Source organism: Rhynchophorus ferrugineus, unplaced genomic scaffold, assembly GCF_030347505.1.
Source record: "Rhynchophorus ferrugineus isolate W39M unplaced genomic scaffold, kcgeb_rfMv2 rfM3, whole genome shotgun sequence".
Taxonomy (NCBI): Eukaryota; Metazoa; Arthropoda; class Insecta; order Coleoptera; family Curculionidae; genus Rhynchophorus; species Rhynchophorus ferrugineus.
The window spans coordinates 3,865,352-3,882,739 of record NW_027472582.1 but is presented as its reverse complement, the minus strand read 5'-3'; the positions used below and the strand labels follow the sequence as shown (position 1 = coordinate 3,882,739).

The following is a 17,388-nucleotide window of genomic DNA, read 5'->3' as shown; positions in this document are numbered from 1 at the left end:
ATGTTTTTCCGTATAACCCACCAATAAGATTATCTCGAGAAATATGTTATAAAATTAAAGCGAAATAGTAAATAATGCATGCTAAACAAATACTTTCATTCAACCACTTTAGAAAAAATAGCTATATTTGTATGAGTCAAAATGGTAATAAAACAAATGGCACAGAATTTTAGAGGTTATTATACAGGTTGATTCTCACTTGAAGCTAGATATATGTCAGAACCTAAAGGAAGTTAAATTTTAATATTAAGATAAGTGTTATGACAGTGTCCACAAGGAACAAGACGTCCCAATGAAAATATCATTCTTCTTCAATAAGCCAAATGATGGAAAAGGAATAGTCCAAGAACAAAAGACCGATGGTAATAACTTGACTAATTACTGGTCCGTAACGAGACGTATGCATTGGGTTTTGTACCGCTTAACTCAACATCATAGCAATTAACCAAAATCTCATTAAATCAAGAATGCATTCGAATATATTGTAATTTAATTCCATTGTTAACAAATTCAAGTACAAGGATCAGGAAACACGAAACTTAAAATATCGAACGACCAATATACACACTTAGCAAACTCAGAGCTTACTAGGCCTATTAGATCATCGAAAATCTATCTTATATAATTAAGTATAACAAAGGTTCTTATTAAAGCCTAAATTATATAATGGTTCATTGTTATAATTTAGTTTGTTTTGTGATTTTTTAGCAATATTTTTACCAATTTTTAATGATTTTAAAAACAATATGAATATTATTAATAAAACACAAAAAAAAGTAATTTTTGTTTAACTAATTATAATCACGAAGAATATAAGAATTTTACTAGTGGTCAATTATATAAGGAATAAATTTAATATATTGAATATTACATCAATTCGTTTATCCATTTTCCATAATAACAAAGAGTCTTATCAAAGCCTAAACTAAATAATGGCTCATTGTTTTAATAATTCAGTATATTTAGTATATTTTAGCAAAATTTGTACCAATTTTGAGTGATTTTAAAAATAATATTAATACTATTAATAAGACACAAGAGAAAAGTAATGTTTGTCTAATTATAATTACGAATAATATAAGAAAAAAAATGTTTATGGTAAAGAGGTTTAAATCCTTTTTACCATTTACCATAATTTAATTTAATCTCATAAAAAAATATTTACCATTTTTAGCCAAACTTTTACTAATAGTCAATTATATAAAGAATTAAAAATATTAAATATAAATCAATTTGTTTATCCATTTTCCATAATAAAAAAGACTGTTATCAAAGCCTAAACTAATTTATGGCTCATTGTTCAGTCTGCTTAGTAAATTTTTTTAAAAAATTAAAAATAAATAAATAAATAAATATATATATATATATATATATATATATATATATATATATATATATATATATAAAGAGGCCTAAATATTATTTACACTTTCACACATGCAAATTAATTTATAAAAAAAAATACCACTTTTAACAATAATTTTACTAGTATCAAATTATATAAAACATACATTTAAAATATTGAATAATAAAAAAATTCATTAGTCAATTATTCATAATATCAAAAGTCCTTATTAAAGCCTAAACTGTGCAATGATTCATTGTTTAAATTCACTTTGTTTCGTAAATTTTACCAAAATTTACACCAATTTTTATTATTTACCAACGCTTAATAATATTGATAATAAAACACAAAAAAATGTAACTAATATTTGTGTAGCTAAATATAATTGCGAATAATATAAGAAAAAAATAATGTAGAATAAATCAACTAAAGAGACATTTTATTATATTTTTTTTATCATATCAGTAAAACTAATCTATGTTAATAATTAACGATGTGCTTATAGGTAACTAATATGATGTAAAACTATTACCGTAACATAAATTCATTTTATAAAAGAAAATGTAGTAAATAATACAAGAAATTAAATTAAAAAATTTAAAAATTTATTAGAGAATCTTCAATTCATTGGCCCTTTTATCATAATAATATATAGGTTAATATTAAAACCTTCAATAAATTGATTCATTTTTTTAAACAATTTTTTTAATAAGTTTTCTATAACTTTTAAATATAGTTGATTATAGTTACGAATATTATAAGAAAATATCAATGTTAACTCACCATAGCGATCCACAATCATCTTTAACACGATTTAGTTTCGATGTCCCAAGAGGAAGACAAAAAAGAGAAACAGTTTTATCACTTGAATTAGAAACACGATGAACGCGGCAGTCGATATAGCAGCAGAAGTCGATAGATACCGCAGTTTATGCGAGCGCTAGTCCAATTACTTCACCACAGACGCAACCAAAACAATACTAACTTCGTGGTACCTCGTCCCACCAATAAATAAATAGTTTAAGGTGTGCGTGGTACTCTTGTCGACGGTACCACTTACGAGTACGCGACCCCGCACGACCCGTCCCTTCTTAATTGAGAAGTTATTGCCGGTCAATCGGTGAAACATTAACGGATTTTCAAAAATTGCTTTCACGATGACTAGAAAATATCTGAACTGTTTGTTTTATATAAGAAATTGTTTTTTTTTTGGTATTATTTCTCGAAAATTAACCGATGAATATAAATACAATTCTGAGAATTTACAAAATAATAAGGGGAAAAAATAATTTAGGTTTTTCCAATATATATGCTTTTGAAATCCTAAATCATTAGGAAAATCAAATTATTAGATGCGCATAAAGTTAAAAAAGACAACATAAAATCATGTAAAGATGGATGGAATAGCTACAGGAATTACGGTGTCCGCAGAAAACATTCGAAAAAATATACCATCCAAAGAGAAAAATGAAAAAATTAAAAGGAAAATTGAAGAGTGTACTGAAGAACAGGAAATCACTAGTCTCGAAATAATACAGGAAATGTTGACAATATCACAATATAGTAACAGATCAATTGAAAAGTCCCCGGCCTACCATAGTAAAACATTTTTTTTTTGGCAAAATTAGTTTTTTTATTCGACATAATTAATAATAATAAGTGATGCACTGATTATAGCGACCCTCCAACTTTTCGATACCATTTTTGTAGCCCAATTTGTCTTTTGCTTCAAACTAGGCCTGAGTTCCGGCGATCACCTCTTCATTCGATGAAAATTTCTTCCCAGCGAGCATTGTTTTGAGATCTGAGAACAGGAAATAGTCGCTGGGGGCCAGATATGGAGAATACGGTGGATGAGTAAGCAATTCGAAGCCCAATTCATCGATTTTTCAAGCGTCCTTCAAGCGGTCCAATAACGCTATGTAATAGTCGCTGTTGATGGTTCTTCCTTCTTCAAGGTAGTCAATGAAAATTATTCCATGCGCATCCCAAAATACAGACGCCATAACCTTGCCAGCCGACTGTTGCCTTTTCCCACGCTTTGGAGCGGGTTCATCGTGTGCAGTCCACTTGGACTGTCGATTGGAGCTATGTCTCATCCATTGTCACATATCGACGTAGAAACTCCATTTTATTATTTATTACGCTTGATCATCTTCAAATACTGCTCCGAATCATCAACTCGTCGTTGTTTTTGGTCAAAAGTGAGCTCGCGCGACACCTATTTTACACAGAGCTTTCTCATACCCAAATATTCGTAAATGATATGATATACACGTTCAGTTGATATCTTTAGAGTGTCTGCTATTTCATTCAATTTCAATTTAAGGTCATTCAAAATCATTTTGTGATTTTTTTTAATGTTTTCGTTAGTAGCAACCTCTTTTGGGCGTCCACTGTGTTCACCGTCTTCGGTGCTCATTTCACCTAAACATTAATCTCTAAACATTAATTAGTCTAAACTTAGCATACCAATCCTTGATGGTTGATTTTCCTAGGGCAGTGTCCGGAAACTCGGCATCAAACCAAGTTTTTGTTTTGTCAACTGTATTTTATCCCTTCTAAAAGCAATATTTTATCAACACGCGAAATTGCTTTTTATCAATTTTTTTCACAGTAACAAAAGTTGCTTCACTCAAAATATTATAATTCACAAACTAATGATCCGGCAGCTGTCAAATATATACACGCATCTTTTGAGGGTTAGGGCTAACCAAAAAAACATATACCTATCGATCACAAAAATCACAACTGCGGCGACCTATTCAGACGATACAGCCATCTTAGCATCTCAGGAAGATCCAATAATAACATCAAAGAATCTCCAAACACAAGTTAATAAAATAAACTGAATCAAAAAACCTATCTAGAAGCCACAACGAGTGAAATTCAAAATATTTGTGTTAAGTACATTAATAAAAAATGTTAGTGCACCCCAAAGTTCTCCCTAATCAGCTAAATGCGTGAAGTGCGTAGACTATAACGTTTGACACCATCCGATCTAGTGGTAGGACATCCATAAGGTTTATAATAACCTTAAAAATGACACTAACTAATTAAGATAATATTTTACATAAGAAAAGTTATGTTATACACGGGATGTTCTACGTCCATATACAATATATACTGTGTGTTCTCTACACGTATATATTGTATTCATGTGCAATGGTTATTACCCACTAAGTAGATTGTTAGACCACTAAGAGTGATATTTTATGATATGATATAGTTTATGAAAGTGATGAGTTTAAAATATATATTTTCCTATTCGAGCTCTTTTCAAAACAGCATAATATCTATATGAGCAAATTAAATCTCATACAGGAAGTGTGATCTAACAATCTTTAGAATCAATCATTATAATAAATTAATCAGATAACAGCATTCAAGCTTTCATTTATATTCTGTTTAATTCATTATCCGACAGACAACAGAAAGATCGAGATTACTACCAAAGAAGAATCATGATAACCTTTTTTGTACACCTAATACCCACATAAACATAGTTAACATACAAGTGTATATTTCGAAGAAAGGTGAGTTTTCCTTTTTTTATCCAAAATACCAAGAATTATTTCAGATATAGATAATGTTTTACTTCCGTTGATGACCATACATTATCTTATTAATGTATGTCTATGTATATCTTTTGACAAGATATAATGAATATATACAAACAAAAATGTTACGAACAAATATATATATAAAAATAACAGTAAACTATAAAGTTGTTTACCTATTTCTTTCCCAAAATAGATATTGAATATCATGCTTGAATAATGTATGTACCATTTAAAATAAAAAAACGCAAGAGACGATACAAAATTCAAGGCAGTCTAATCTCATAATTGTCATAATATTGCCTATCGTGATGACCGATTAACGGATTATTCCAACCATTATTTCTAGTTATACCCGAAAATTTTCCAAATTGCTCAATTTTAGAAAATTAGTTTGGCAATATAATAATAGATTAGGAGTATACCGACAGTAATTATAAGTCAATAATTGGTATTACTGTAAGGAGACCTCTACATGCAATGAGAAGACAAAGACGAGAGAAAATTTCCACCATACGAATTGAACGAAAATATCATTTTGAAGCATTTAATATCGCGGTGTCATTACTTATCAAGGAAAAGGAATAGTTTTCTATGACGTAATAATATGAATATTCACTCTTCGGTATAGTGATTAAGTTATTGACCGAAATAAATGATAACCAGAAGTACCCATATCGGGTAAATAGGACGGGTAGATATTTTCAATGAGATTGAAATACACGTTAGACCGGATTTGCAAAATTACCTTGTTTTAGCATATTCAAAGCTTTAACGATCAGTTTAACATGAAGGTTCGCTCGTCTAAAGGACAACGCGGGTCAACGATGAAGAAAAATTTTCCAATAATTTTAACGAATTCCTGTATTATTTGGTATATTCACTCCGAAAATATTCCAAGTGGTGATTACGCTCGTAATTGCTTATATTTTTATATATCAATATCAAAAAAGACATTATCACTTAGTAGAAGTACTTATGCTTCATCACCAGTACTGGACACCCTATAAAATTTTAAAAGTCTCCAAACCCCTTGATCCATAAAAAAAACTTTGACACCAAGCAGTTCGCATAACACTTTAGTAAAACCCAAAAGTTAAACTCGACTTTTTCTAAAACAATTTCTAAAGGCGTCGTTTAGTTTTTTTTGTTATTTAATTATTACATTGGTACTAATCGTTTCCGTCTAACCTACACTTTGTCTTTATGATAAGTTAAATCTAGGTATATAACTAGGAAGATCCATCGGCGCTATCTCTCAGTCTCTGATGAAATAATGTATATACATGTCACTGCTATAGTTTTTATTATATGCACCTCAATACACAACATTACACAAGATGAGATGATTTGATACCCCTTGCAATTCTCTTTATTTCTTGACTGACTGTAGGTATCTGAAGGTCTCAATGTAGGTAATCAGTCCTATAGTATTTGGGTGCGCCCATACTTCTCAGGACTTTATTATGAAAAATTTGTATTTTATTTAGGTTACTCTTTGCAGAACATCCCCATAATTGAACTCCATATGTCCATATAGATTTCAGTATTTGCTTATATAATAGCAATTTATTATGTACTGATAAATGTGATTTTCTTCCACTTAGCCAGTACATTTTCCTATATTTCAATTCCAGTTATTTTGTTTTCTTCATTATATATTCCTTCCAGCGAAGTTTTTGTTTTTGCGTTGTTCCTACATGGAATGATAGTATTATTTAATGTTATTGGTGCTTGTATGGTCAGTTTATAGGTGAACTGCACATGTACAGATTTACTTTCATTAATTCTTATTTTCCAAGCTTGTGTCCAATTCTTTATATTGTCACTTGCCTGTTGTAATTTTCGTTAGGCTTCTTCACTATTGTCTCCGACAGCTATAATCGCATTATCAACAGCAAATATATCCATCATAATATTCTCCATTTGTGGTATATTACAAGTGTAGAGTAGATAAAGCATTGATCCCAGTACACTTCCTTGTGGTACACCTGCGTTAGCTATTTTATTGTAGAGTAAGCTTCTTCTTGTTTGACTCTAAAGATTCTGGTTGTAATATATGATTTTAATAGTTCGGTTTTGCAACATATGGGCTATCGTTCTGATGCTGCAAAATAACATTCTTTTGTCTTTTCCCGTATTCTGGTAGTTTTTGCTTCAACCTTCGTCTCAAACGCATTAATTCTAGTCGATAGCGATCCCCATTAATGGTTTCCCTATGATGGGACCCTTTATTTTTTCATTGGCAGTAATAATACGATACCAAACATATTTCCAATATTGCCGTTGAAACAGCATTTCACAAATGACAATTATTCGATATCTGTTGGCATCAATTCATATGGCACAAAATATTTTGTAACATTTCCATGTTCTTCTAACGAATGGAAATGGTTTTTGTGCCAATTCCAACAATTCTACGTAGCTTTCTTACGTTTTACAAGGATCATCATGTAGTAACGCCTTTAAATCGTCATCTATCAAGACCATTACGTTTAAAACGTATAAACCAGTATTCAAATAATAATATCGATGGAGCATGGTTGCCAGAAGTTCCACAAAGCATTCGATGATGACCTTCAGTCCTTTTTCTTAAATAAAAAGTAAAACATCCCCAGCAAATATGATTCACATGGTACAAATTCAATGCTTTGAATGAAATATATTGAACTGATTTTTTAAAATAAAGCTACAAATTAAAAAAAATAATTGGTAGGCCTAATATTATATTAAAAATATAATTCATTTGCGTATATTACCATAATTTCTGATAAACAAAAGAACTTTCAAGGAACGACAGTGATTATTATTATATAATTGATTTTTATTATATTATAAAATATATTTACGAGATATAGAATAGAAAAACAACTCCAGAGTAAAAATACACTTACCATAAAAATCTATAAACATACCTAACAAATATGCATCAACGAACTAATAACCAAAGAAGAAATAAACAACATAAAATCAAACCTGATCTTGACCAACCCGCAGTAACACGACGCCCAGCCAACTAAGACGCGATTTATTTCTGAAACTAACGTAAATTAGTTCGGATTTATATAATATAAATTACAATTCTGTATTACAGCTATTACTATTATGTATTAGCGGAAATCTTATATAATATAAAAAAAAACGGTGTAAAAACAATATATCTCGTAGCAATCAACAGGAACTAAAAAAGTGTTTTCAAGGAGAAATCGTATGCACTTTACCATGGAAGACAAAAAACATAAACGAAAGCCCAAAGATTACTAAGATGCAGAATAGGGTATTGAAGCCGAACAAAACTATCATAGGGGATTATAACTGAAGCATTTTAATTGAAAAATCCAAAAAAAACACTATTTTTATACAAAAAAAACCATTAAATGGTACGCCTTTTATTATGCACAGTATTCTCTAAGCATTCCACCTTTTAATTTTTACATATATTAACCTAGATGTTTTTAGATATTCTTTCAAAAATAATTAAACATATTTCTTAAACATTATAAAAAAACATTTAATTACTTTTAATAAATCTTTTAATTTGATACTTAATTTTAAATGTTTAGTATATTGGACTTAATTATAAGGGTCTATTAAAAATATCAATATATATTACTAAAAAATATCGATATTTCTCTTAGTGGTCGACACCCCTATATTGATCTGACAACCTGATCTTTCTGAGCAAAAGACAGCTAGAATTTTGTATAACCCCAGAGACACACTTATATATATATATATATATATATATATATATATATTAAAGTCTCCTTACACCAACCATGGGTTTATCTAGACTTGGCCTAACGTGGGCTCCGAAACACGATCCTCAGCATTAAGCCTACCGACTGGCGAGTGACCAACTTTAGAAATCATCCCTGAAGACATCCGGTCTTACCCAGCCTGGTTACTGGCGTGGCTGGGATCATTTTCCTTGTCGAATTTTACACCCTTGCCTAGAACATTCACAAATTTTAAACAATCACAAACATAAATTTACGACCATGCCCCAGTAGGAGGGCCGTCCCATCGCCGTTACCACTGCGCCACCAAGCCGGCTCAATATATATTGACTATAAGATTTTGAACTTTCACAATAATTGTTGATAAAAAACCTAGGTTTTTGTACTCTCGGTATTAGTGATAGAAAATATCTATATTTATCAATCCTATAAATTAATTTTAAAGAATTTAGATAGCGTTACTCTGTATGTCGTCGTAGCATGATTATCTAAAATAACATTCATAATTATTTATTTTTATATATCGATAGTTAGTGATATAAAAATTCTTATTTGCTTTTGTTATACTTATAGTTATAATTATAGTACATATCACTTTTCGGAAGAAAAACAAGCTCTATATATATTTATATATCTAAATATATTTGTTCGATGAAAATAATTGCTTGTTTGAAAAGTACTAGTCCATAAAATACTCTTGATATAAAATTAGTGTCAAATGTTTAATCCCTCAAAAATTATTGTGAATAGAGAGAGAGAGATTCAATTTTACTCATATTTTGCTCTCTAACTTCTACATGATTTACAGGAAAACAAAGACTCGAAGAAAATTGTGTTGCGTTTATGGCGACGAGTCATTAAGGTGATTTTCAAAGCTTATCCCATTAAGAATATACCCTTAAGAAGATTCTTCAAAATTCAAGTTATCTTCACAGATGTAGTTGTTCTAGTAATGCGGCATCAAGAACTAAACTTTTAAAAGCATTTTTGTTAAACTACTATTTTCATGACGGTTGGACCAAATATAAAATGTAATCAAGTTCCACTTAAATTTGACGTGAATCTTGTTTCTATCGTTATAATCATTTCTATCATTATATATTCAAGTAAAAGAGACAAACTATTCGTAAGAAATAAAAAACTTGGTTACATATTTTTGGTACATCCGATTTTTTTTAAAAACCGCAACATATAGTTTAATCAATGAAACAGACAATTTTAATCATCACAGTTTATGACGTCAGCACATCGCAATGTTGCCGCATCAATTTAGAACGTTGGTGTACAACGTTAGGGGGTTTGTGACCTGTAATTATTGTCAGTAAAATTTTGAAGAATTTTATACACACTTGACAACATGGTCCACCAATACCAACACACTTCGAATTTTATAGCTTGATTCGACACATCAAGCAGCATTCTGTCTCTTTTAACTAGAGTAAAATAAGAAGGAAAAATCCGCTTCGAATGTAAAACAAGTTTTACATTTTTACCAGTTACATTTTACAGTAAATTCGACGTCATCTATGACGTGTATTAGCTAGTAAAAATGCATAGTAGTCAAAATCCAAATGTTGTTATAGTTTATAGATAAAGATTAGTATTTGAAATGAATATACACCAGAAAATAAGGCTTGTCTGGGCTGGACCATTTGCTTAAGGTCAGTTTCGAACCATATTCAGCCAAATAACTCAAGAACATTTTATGAAGACTTGTATTTGAGTGCACAGAAAATTAAATCGACTTTTTATTGAAAAAGATGACGAATTTGTGCTGATGGTAAATTAAAATTTTGCTTTAAGAATTTGGGAAGTCCCATATATTAACGGGAGATATATAAAATAATATATTTTTATCGATCCTTTATTGGGAAAATCTTATACTTTTCATTTTTATGAAATTATAATTATGGCAGTAGCTTGGCAGCAGTAACCACAAAGAGCAAAAATATTAGTTTAAATTTGTTTGAGAAACCACATTATGATGCTGAGTGAAACTTCAATTGGTTAAACTTAAAAAATAGAGATATTTTAGTAATATGTGGCTTTTTTATAGCTCTGATACAAAAATCGAAAGACAATAATACTTTTGTGGACTATTAATTGAGAGTTAACCATAATAAAGCTGTTTTATTACTCCAATAAACGGTATACGGTTTATAAAAGACTGAAAGAACTCAAATTGCTATAAGCTATTTATTATTTATCATATTACTATCTTAATTGTTTTTGTCGAACCAGTGGAAATTTTTAGGTATTAATAGCATTAATTTACAGAATGCCTAAACCATGGAAAATTTGTATTTGTTATCATTTTGCATAATTACAATATATTAAAATATCGGGGTATAATTTTCTTATTATATTTTCAACCGATTTGTGTCACATGCAATAAAACACTTTATATTCAGAATCAAAATTAACCTTTTGAACTGAATCGAAAGCAATATGTATATTAATATCGAATGTATTTTTGACTCGAAAATTAGTGAAATCATTGTTTTGTATATTCGACAAATTTAAGCACGGAAATTGGATTCAATAATTATCAACCAGCAGCTATTTTTATACCCAATGCTTTTTGCTTACCTAATGAAAAAGAAAAGAAATAATCACACCGCGCGAAAACACAAAAGAAACACTACTATTTGCAAAATCGTCTTTCGACAACATGGCAGATGTTGTTTATATCTGATTTACATGAATCTGTTACAGAGTAAAAGTAAAATCTCAGAAACTATTAGATATTTGCATAAATTTTGATGGCCGATATCTATTGGTGAAAATGCAAGGTACCAATGCAAACAACTATTAAATTATACCGCTTTTATATTAGTCTATATAAAACATCAGTATTCATTTTATAATTATTGCTTTATTTATTGTATACAAATACTAATAATGATTGATATTATTGGTTTCGAGTCATAGTGTTCATTGCTCAGTTCCAAGAAATTGGAAAACAATAAGACAATCAACAGTTACAATAATTCAATTAAAAAAACGATTAAATATATAAACAACTAAACCTACACAAACAACAAACATCGAGACAAAGAAAATATCTGGACGTACAAATAAATAACATTTTTTTTACCACTTTTTACTTTCACCTCTTCATTCGACAAAGTCTTCCCACGGAGCATTTTTTTGAGATCTGAGAACAGGAAATAGTCGCTGAAGGCCAGATCTGGAGAATACAGTGGATGAGGAAGCAGTTCGAAGCCCAATTCATGGATATTTGACACGGTACATTGTCTTGGTGAAGCAGCACTTTCTTTTTCTTCAAATGCGGCCGTTTTTAAGCGATTTCGTGCTTCAAATGGTCCAATAACGGTATGTAATAGTCGCTGTGATCGTCCTTCCTTTTTAAAGCTAGTCAATGACAATTATTCCATGCGCATCCCAAAATACAGACGCCATATCCTTGCCAGCCGACTGTTGCGTTTTCCCACACTTTGGAACAGGTTTATCTTGTGCAGTCCACTCGAATGACTGTCGATTGGACTTCGGAGTGAAATGATGGAGCCATGTTTCACCCATTGTCATATATCGACGCAAAAACTCAGATTTATAATGCTCGATCATCTTTAAACACTGTTCCGAATCATCAACTCGTCGTTGTTTTGGTCAAAAGTGAGCTCGCGCGGCGCGCACTTTTCACAGAGTTTTCTCATACCCAAATATTCGTGAATGATATGATGTACACGTTCAGTTGATATCTTTAGAGTGTTTGCTATTTAATTCAGTTACAATTTACAGTCATTCAAAATCACTTTGTGGATTTTTTTAATGTTTTCATCGGTAACAACCTCTTTTGGGCGTCCACTGCGTTCACCGACTTCGGTGCTCATTTCACCACGTCTAAACTTAGTATACCAATCCTTGATGCTTGATCTTCTTGGGGCAGTGTCCGGAAACTCGGCATCAAGCCCAGTTTTTGATTCAACTGTATTTTTTAGGGTTTAAATTTAGTGAAAATAGAAGGCAGACTAAAAAATTTATTTTGTGACATATGATGTATTGCAACGCCTACTCCTATAGAGGACTTCCAAACCAAATCTGTCACAGCTCTCAATCATTGATGCAGGTATGAAAAGTATCAGAATCGAAATAATCTCAGATAGATCGACAGCAATTTCATTGGAATTATCATTTAAATGTTAATGCTCTCTATCCATCAATGGGTCTGTAACATTTGTGCCAATTAATTTATTACGATTTTTAGAGGAAAACTTCCTTATTGTATTGTATGTATGTAGATGCTATTAAAACCCGCTTACCAAACAGATGTTTATCTATATCGAATATACATGAGAGAAATCCTCAAATACATCTGCTTACGCAGGTCTCTCAGGTAGTAGAAACCTCGTCAATGATTAAATTTAATTCATGTTTCAAATATCTGTTAAATATACATAATTATAAACGAATACCACGTTTTATTGGCCTGCAGGCCGCATAATGTTTGAACCAACGTCATAGCCAAGCGACATTAACATTGTGGGATCTCGAATCCCATCAGAAATTTAACTAAATTATTTTTGGTACAAAAATAATAATTCGTAAACAATTTTCAACAGTCATGTAACCGCTTTGATTATTATCACCTGATGATATAGTGACAAATAAAGGACAAGTTTCAATAAAGTATCTTCTTTTAATACATTTCGAAATGAATATTTTATTAGAATCGATTTTTATATACTATAAGGTTAGAGGAAAGGTAATTTCGATTTTTTCTAATATATAGTTTCACATTATTGACAGTCAAATAATCGAATAATTCTACTTTTTATCTAGAATGATTTATGGACTATAAGGTTAGAGGAAAAGTAATTTCGATTTTTCGTAATATATAGTTTCACATTATTGACAGTCAAATAATCGAATAATTCTACTTTTTATCTAGAATGATTTATGGACTATAAGGTTAGAGGAAAGGTAATTTCGATTTTTTCTAATATATAGTTTCACATTATTGACAGTCAAATAATCGAATAATTCTACTTTTTATCTATAATGATTTATGGACTATAAGGTTAGAGGAAAAGTAATTTCGATATTTCCTAATATATAGTTTCACATTATTGACAGTCAAATAATCGAATAATTCTACTTTTTATGTGTTTTTGTGGTCCGATATTCAATTTTTTTTTAATCGAAAGAGTGAAAGATAGATTGAGGGGAATCCGGGGAAATCGAGGGAGTCCCTCAAATTTTAAAAGCACATACAATGTTTCCACATTTTTTTACCTAAAATAACAAAATATATGTATATAATGTTATTGCTGAGCCGATGTGATGGAAGACACATCTCCCCAACGGTTAGGAGTTGGAGGATATTACTTTAAACATTGTGGGGACGTACAGACAACCGATTGCACACTTTGAAGTTATATAGGTAAGCAGATGATGAAAGCAGGGGCCGGACCGCTATACCCTTCAGGGATTTTTGAGGAGTTTTTAGTACGGGTTTGTTTGCTGAAGTCATGCAGGGCAGAAGCCGTTTAGTTTGCTTTTTAAGCACTAACCATATCATACGAGAAGTCGTAGAAATATTGCAGGCAATGGCCTTTACGGTGTAGTAGTTACTGCGTTCAACTCAAACGCGGAGGTCGCGGGTTCAATTTCCAGCGGAGGCAACAACTTTTTGTTGTCCTACCTAGTTTGGTTAGAACATTTGTCGAATATCACCTAGGCTAGGTAGTGGACCCCGGGGCTTGAAGCGTTCCTTATTTTCAATCATTGCTTCTTTATTCATATTTTCCTCATATGGGCTGAACCCTTACTTGGCCTGCCCATTGTAATACTTAATAAAATAACTGCGTAATTTATTGGGCAAATTTTTAACATCAAAAGAGAAAAATAAGGTATTTAAAAAATTGAACCGACACCTAAAAGTATAAAATAATCAAAATAACTTAAATGATTTTTAACGCAAAAAAAAAATTTAAAATAAAATATGTACATTATAATCGTTGTAATAACTAAATAAATATAAAAAACCGTATTTAACCGATCTACTACACGTATTTTATATTCTACTATATACACACATAATTTAGCTTAATACCTACCCAAACCTACTTATCTATTTACAATATTATTTTAGCTACTACCAACTAATCAGTTTGAAGTCGGTGCCGAGCTAAAAAAAAATACAAAAATAATAATATAATCTTGTGTCGTGTGCACAAAATTAAATTACGAACAAAACAAATCTAATATGTTGCTTACATTGCAGAATAAACGAACATTACGCTTATAAAATCAGACCAAACTTGAACTAATTCATAACGCCAACTTTGTTTTTCTCCAGAACTTGCTTTACTCTTTAATTGAAAGAACCCTTTATCGTAAAAATAACAAATGAAAACTCTCAACTGTGTCTCAACTGAAAGTATTTGTAAGATGATTGCAAAAAGTAATGCGGCATAAATATTCAAATTATCGTTGTTGAAATAACGAAGAAGAAATGTGAAATCCATTTTAAAACCACCTGCGTAACAATCAACTCGTCGAAGACGAACTCATCCGGCCATCAATATTAATTATTACGAAGAGCACACTTAAATTAAACGCACTTAATATGATATAGTATCGTCTCCGCCGTAGTGCGTTCACTGCTGATGCCTTATAAATGTATTATTAGTTCTATTACCTCCAGCTGTTATCATTGTCATAAATGAAATAACAAATCAAGGTTAGTATGTGTTTGTTACGTGAACCAAACAATAACATGGTCGTTTAGTAGCTTTGTTTCGTTCTTTTGGTGATAATAAAACCTTGAGTATTGTCAGGTTTAGTGTGGAACTATTTTTATTATTTTATATTGTTAGGCAAATAATATAGTAATCGATATTTTCTTGCTTCGATATGATTATCACTGATATTAGGTCTATTTCGCAACAATATTTCATTCAATTTGTTCAATAGGCATCAGTAGCAATAGATAAACAACAAGACATTATGGCTATGAATATTCCACTTCCATGTAGATGTTGATGGTCGTCCTGTAGTAATCTCTTGCCATTTTGTACTTGAGATTGTCATAGTAGATATGTATTCCATTGTTAGTAAAAATAGGCTACAGAAAACTGTTCTTTTTAGCCTGACTATAAAATAAATTCGTGTCATAATCATGTTCTCCCAAAAATAGTTGATTCATCCTTTGAATTATCTGTTATCCATATCAATTGTTCTTCTTCTTGACTTATTCGAACAAGCACCAAAAGTGGTGAATATTAAAAATGCAATTTTACGCATTCGTAATAAAAAAAAATCATACTGTACGATGATATCAAATTTTTAGTTTTATTTTTCGATTTAACCTGTTATTTGGAACTAATTATTTTTGTTTTCAATTTGGAGATATAGAATTTTCAGTAATTCTCGTAAACAATCACAAAACATATGTTTCTCTCGGACAGAAATTGTGCACTAATTGTCGCGTTTAGAAACGAATTTCATTTCTAATTTTCAATACATAAGAATCAAACAATAAGTTAATTATCTGATGTACACTCAGGAGTTGCCTACATTCAACGAAATTGTTGTTGCTACATTTGTAGGTCACATTTGTGTTGTGAGGTATTGGTGATCGTCCACGATACATTTGTAATGACAATCTGCATAAGGACTCGAACGTCACTGTTAATAATTGTGTCAACTATGCTCATAGAATAAAGAAATTTAGAAAGGCATCTCCTATTTTAAAATCGGATCTAAGTTACGCTCGAAATCCCCGTGTGAGGGCGCTTACGCAAGCGTCGTATAACAGTTAGTTAAGGCGGGAAATTTAAAAATGTTTACAGGGAATTTTAAAAATGTATAGTAAAAAGTTTTAGCCGGAAATTAAAAAAATTCTTTTAATTTTACTGGTACAATTAAAAGATAAATATGTTTAAATATATTTTATTGATATATTACAATTACATTAATTTTCGTTGACCATAAAGACATTGATGTAATCTGTACTACCCAAAACACGTAATTTACTGATATTATCTTCTCTCTAATATTTAAAAGAAACCTAAAACAAACATTAAAATAAGATAATATAACTATTAATGGTTTTGTTGTTTTATTTTTTAAGATCAACTAAATTAACAACCTACCTAAATTCAGGTACATTTCATCAAATATGACAACTGCATTTCAGTCTATACAGTCAATTTTGTCAAAATTAGTTTTTTCTTATTCAGCATAATTCCCTTCAAGGGTGATACATTGACTATAGTGACCATCCAACTTTTCGATTCCATTTTTGTAGTACGATTTGTCCTTTGCTTCAAAATATCACCTCTTCATTCGACAAAAGTGTATTCCCAGCGAACATTCTTTTGAGATCTGAGAACTGGAAATAGTCGCTGGGGGCAGATCTGAAGAATACGGTAGATGAGGAAGCAATTCGAAGCCAAATTCATAGATTTTTGACATCGTTTTCACTGACTTGTGACACGGTGCTTTGTCTTGGTAATTTTCTGATACTGACTTTCTTTTTCGGCCCAAAAACGCCATGATGGAGCCACGTTTCATCCATTGTCACATATCGACTCAAAAACTTTATTACGCTTTATACTTTATCATTTTTTATTACAAATTGGGTTTATTACGCTTGATCATCTTTAAACACTGCTCCGAATCATCAACTCGTCGTTGTTTTTGGTCAAAAGTGAGCTCTCACGGCACCCTCTTTGCACAGAGCTTTCTCATACCCAAATATTCGTGAATGATATGA

The 17,388-nt window shown here is 30.8% G+C and overlaps 1 protein-coding gene across 1 annotated transcript in view; it reads right to left on the bottom strand.

The window, feature by feature from the left end:
- LOC143192522 (fatty acyl-CoA reductase wat) overlaps positions 1 to 2,362 on the bottom strand; it is a 45,872-nt gene extending 43,510 nt beyond the window's left edge. Inside the window, exon 1 of the mRNA XM_076397916.1 lies at positions 2,129 to 2,362. Coding sequence (XP_076254031.1) covers positions 2,129 to 2,147 — 19 coding nt within the window. The 5' untranslated portion in view covers positions 2,148 to 2,362. The remainder of the gene's footprint in view (positions 1 to 2,128) is intronic.
- Between the last annotated feature and the right edge of the window lie 15,026 nt (positions 2,363 to 17,388).